The 5,251-nt window shown below is 38.1% G+C and overlaps 1 protein-coding gene across 1 annotated transcript; it reads left to right on the plus strand.

Annotated features, from left to right (window-relative positions):
• The first annotated feature begins 546 nt into the window (after positions 1–546).
• nkx2.5 (NK2 homeobox 5) lies at positions 547–3,201 on the plus strand. The gene is made up of 2 exons (XM_068042941.1): positions 547–865; positions 2,591–3,201. Exons 1-2 carry the CDS (start codon positions 547–549, stop codon positions 3,199–3,201), a joined length of 930 nt encoding a protein of 309 aa, XP_067899042.1.
• The last annotated feature ends 2,050 nt before the right edge of the window (positions 3,202–5,251 follow it).

Consider the following 5,251-nt stretch of genomic DNA (forward strand, 5'->3'; position numbering starts at 1 on the left):
GCCAGTTTCTCTGTTGTTCCATGAGATTACAGTAGGTCACCGAAAGTGAACAAAAATACTTTGTTCAAGTATATGTTTACGTTGTTATTTCATGTATTTTTCACAAATTAAACTTGCCATAAAGTTAAAAAAATGTTCAATGGTGTAAGAATTTTAGAACAATTGCTGACATGAAAATGGATGGTGCTCGTGTTAGGCCATATTAGGTATATCAGCTGAACGCCTAACTGTCGGCGCACAGAGCACAGTACCTTAGGCCAATAGCCGTTTGTATAACATGTTGGCCTCAGTGATCCAATGCCGCCTCACACACCCCCGCCCCCTGCCCCCCACCGAGTGTACTGATGTCAGATCGCACCAGCTCATCCCATAACCAAATATTTTAGTCAAACTGCAGGCAAGATGAACGGTGCACCGCCGAATAACTAAATTAAACGATTATTAATTGTTCTTGCTTATTCCGATGACCAAATATATCTCTTACTCTAAGCTTTCCAAGATTCCGCCTTCTGGAGGCCACTTTGGATGCAATAGTTAGTTCTCAACATGTTTGCCGGCGCAGCAACTTCCACCCCATTCTCAGTGAAGGATATTTTAAATCTTCAGCACCATCCTGACATGGCGTCTCTGGGTGACTCGGCCGGGCTCGACTCGCCTCCATCCCCTGCCTCATGTATGCTAGAGCGGACCAAACAACAACACTACCGTGAAACGCAATCCCTGGCAACATACAACGAGCTACTGCCCAAACTGAATTCCTGCAAAAATCATCCCAGCTATTCAAGCACTTCATTCGCAAATAATTATTTGGAAATCGACAACAGAGAAGTAAAGACAAGCAGTGGACCGACGGGAAAAATTAAGGGTAAGAAAGGACCTTTGCAAATATTTGAACCCGCTTCACTTCATGTCCAATGTGAAGAAGTTCTTTCAGTTATGTCTTTCACAAGATATACCTGTTCGGTGATCTGGACGAGATGTTTTGAAGTCCAAACTAATAAAATAACTGAATAAAATATATATCATGACTGGAAAACTTTAAATCAGACTTAAATTAGGAAAATTGGCTAAAATAGGAGTTTGCAATAGAACACAGCACAGTGGAAACATAAGTCTTTATAGTAATTTTACATAAAAGTTGCATTTATTTATTTCTGGAGCGCCCCAAAGATATCTTCACACTTCAAAGAGATATCTATTAAAATCCTTTGCAAATATATTCATTGGGCATTTATTCATCGTTCAAGAAACTCAGAATGATGTATTGTTACGGGCTAAATAAAAAAATTAAAAGACCCTTTTTATAATTAATGTAAATATTTGTTGTACTGATTTGAAATAAAAAAAAGTTTAAACATTTTTGGGCTTGCTACTTTTAATTATTTCAGTGTCTATTATTGCTATCGGTTCCATATTGTTTGCAGTTTTAAAATACTGTACCAATAGACATTCAAGGACAGCAAAGGATTTATTTTAGAAGTGTGAATTGTTTTCTGCCTGATCTTTGGTTAGCGATCAATTCGTGTCAAACTAGTGATAATTTAACATTTCATTTTCCGAGAGCTTTGCATCCCCCTCCCCACCTCCACCCAGGCTAGCACTAAACGCTCCAGGTTTGGATTCTCTACATTACTGTGTTTGAAACATTCTAATATCCGATTCAATATCACAAAGGTTGCTTGCTTTGTGAAAAGGTATTGAGATTTCCCGAGTTCATTTTCAGTTTCAATAAGAAGAATATTAATACAAAGATTATAACAATATGAATATATTGGGATATGTTTTTATAAATTTAGGAATATATTTTCCATTTGGGAAGGCGTGTGATTTTTCCGGTTTTTAAAGGAGTAAAATATATTTACCAATAATTATTTTATGTTCCTTAAAATGCCGTATTTGAAATCATGACTATATGAAATTACACATTTGACAATACTTCACTGTGAGATCCATTTTACTCCACCCCAAACCTGTGTTTATACGTAAACAGTGACCTTGACGTCTATGGATATACAACATTGCGCTGAGTAATTCAGGAAAATTCTAAAGTTGAAGGGAGAAATCGTTCAATTTAAAGTGTCCTATTTCTTGTCATTTTTCAACGTGCTCGTGTTGACCTTGTCAAGTCGCGTCCTCTGATCATGTGTTAACCAACCATTTGATAGTGACGTCCTGGTTGAACTTCAACATTAACAGCGTTCTAATTTTTTATTTTGAAAAACTAAAAATCATTCAGATCTACAGTATGCTACCTCATACAAAATACCGGGGAACCCATTAACCCATACTGCAGGAGGTTATCTCCGGCTTCCGTTGAAATATTGTAACTCTTGAGCCTTTCCGAGCTTTTGTTGAGGTGTACAGCATAAAATGCATTAAAGTTCTCTAGTTGTACCTTCGTGTTAATTGTATTTTAAACTTCATATAGATGTCAATGTATTGATCAGGCTTTGTACCTGTTAGTTTGATCGATATTGATTGAAGTTGGCTAGCCCTTGGGAAAGTTAATTCAACGAGAGAAACGGTTTAAGCAGAAAGTTGCAGGAAAAAAGGGTCTGGTTATTAATAATGACCTTGCTTTGCAATTTAGAATGCCGACTGATGGAAGTTAACACGGAGAAGGAAGGACAGAAACCTGACGAAGCCGAGCGACCCCGTCGAAGGAGAAGGAAACCGCGAGTTCTCTTCTCACAGGCTCAGGTCTACGAACTGGAGAGGCGGTTTAAACAGCAGAAGTATCTCTCTGCACCCGAGAGAGACCATTTGGCAAATATACTGAAGCTCACTTCCACCCAGGTCAAAATCTGGTTCCAAAATCGCAGATACAAATGTAAAAGGCAACGCCAGGATAAATCTCTAGAGATGGTGGGCCTTCCGCCTCCGAGAAGGGTCGCGGTGCCAGTTCTGGTCAGAGATGGGAAGCCGTGTCTGGGAGACTCCTCACCTTATAACTCGCCGTATAACATGAACATCAGCCCTTACGCTTATGGCACTTATGCAAACTATACCAGCTACAGTGGTGCAGCCACTACTGCCAACTACAGCTGTAACTATCCTAGTGTGCAAGCCGTACCCCCTTCTACAGCGACCGGCAGCTTTATGAACATGAATTTCACTGTCAATGACTTGAATACTGCGGTACAGACTCAAATCCACCAGAACACTGGGGTTTCTACATTGCATGGGATCAGGGCCTGGTAATGTTAACATTGACTCAAACATAGCACGGTATTCGCGCTCTCACGGCTGGTTACACAGGTCATTGATTATTCGACAGAATGGCGAGAAGTTGTAGCTTCTCCTCGTCTTTATGGTCACAAAATAATAAAAATCATGGACAACTTGGCAAAACGGTCAAAGCCTGTTAATATAGCTTCAGAACTTTAAAAAGTACTATTGTAATTTCAAACTTCTCATCAGAGGGGGAGTGAGCAAGGAAGAAGTGATATCTTAATTTCGACCTCTTCTGAAGCTTTTATTTTGCAGTACTCCACTTCACTGAATGAGACTTTTGCCATTATTTAGTCCCCAGAATGTTCTTGCATAAAGTACGTTGTACTTTTTATTGCCCCAGACTGAAATGGTGCGACTGAAAACAAAATCGTGGATTATGGTAAAAGGAATATTGTAGATTTAAAAAAAACACGCGGGCAAATCCATCCGCAATTTATACGCTTTTTCCGTACAACTTTTGAATTTCATATTTAAAAATTGCTTTGGTATTTGATTTTGTCTTCCGTAGTGCAGCGCTAATATGGTAAAGGGTGAGTGGTTCATTTAAATTTAAAGGACGCACAATGTAAAAATAGTAGTGCTGACACCACTTTGTACAGAAAAACGGAATATTAGCAGCCCCGAATTCAGAGTTAAGTAGCCATAGATCAGGTAGAATAAAACACCTTTAAATCATGCACTAACGCTGCCCATTTCCTTTCTATTTCTTTACTTTTATGACATTATATAAAACCATTGGTTATCAAATTACAAAGCTATTGCTTGGAATCTTCAGTTATGGTGTACAAATTGTAAGCCGTTAGAAGTGTAAATCACTGCAGTTCAAACAGTAAAAGTGTGCAATTGTGGTTTTTTGTTTATTTCATTTATCGCAAGAGTTACCAGAACATACAATAAAAAAATATGTATACATACGCATTGATATTAATTATCTTGGAATTATATTAACATGCCTTTTCAATTTACCTCGTCAAAACTCACTAGAATAAACACTAAGACGCAGTGCTGACTGAATAACCTTACAAGTTGGCTTAAAATATTCATTTCGTCTTTAATCGTTTCTTTAAACCGACACGTTTTCAATTATATTAATGCTGTACGTTATTTGAAATATTCTTCAGGATATAAAGTTATGAAGCCAACATGGTATAAATCTGTCGTTCTTCACAAAGCTGTACTTTAAAAATCCTTTTATATTTTCCAGTATTAACGGAATAGGAAAATCATGATCACATTGAACCTATTAGGTATTTGTAAGCGCAGCGATGAATTCGTTTCGTTTTTGTTTGGTGCAGGTTAAATATTTAAACACCAATAACATTCTCTTTGTAAATGAGTCGTTACAAGTGAATATTACACACACAAAAAAGGGAACGTCTACCTACACAACCATTGGCACGTTTCACATCCCATCCCCCTGTGTTTTCGGGGCAAGTATTATATCTTCTTTGATGACAAAATATGCTACTAACTTCAGATTGTGCTTGGCGTTCGGAACGAAAGTTTACTGTATTTTCTTGCTTTTGAAATGAATTTGATTAATTTGTGGGATTATCAACTGAAAAAAATTAGAGGCCAGGCATTAATTAATTTTGCAGATGCAACACTGTGAGTGTGAGAGACATATATGAGATAGCGGGGATGAATGAGAGCGAGAGATAAATGTAAAAACTGCCACAGAGGTATTGGAGAAATAAGTCAGTGGCTACATTTAGGTTGCAGCTACCAGTCTAAGACCAGTAGCTGCAGGTCGGATTTCAGCGGCCCAGTTCACACCACCTGACTGAATCCATAGTTCTGTTGTTTAAAAAAGACAGGGTTTTGTGCTTAGCTGCTTATGCAAAGCTCTTACAAAAACTCACATTTACAGCACTGAAACAGGCCATTCGGCCCAGCTAGTCTATGCTGGTGTTTACCGTTGTAGATTCCTTAGTCTGGAGTAATTAGAACATTAACCTTTATTAAATTACAATTATGTGCTGCTTCACACCCGTCTTTGTGTCTGCTCTAAAGCCTC

The sequence above is a fragment of the Heterodontus francisci genome, chromosome 12 (genome assembly GCF_036365525.1).
Source record: "Heterodontus francisci isolate sHetFra1 chromosome 12, sHetFra1.hap1, whole genome shotgun sequence".
NCBI lineage: Eukaryota > Metazoa > Chordata > Chondrichthyes > Heterodontiformes > Heterodontidae > Heterodontus > Heterodontus francisci.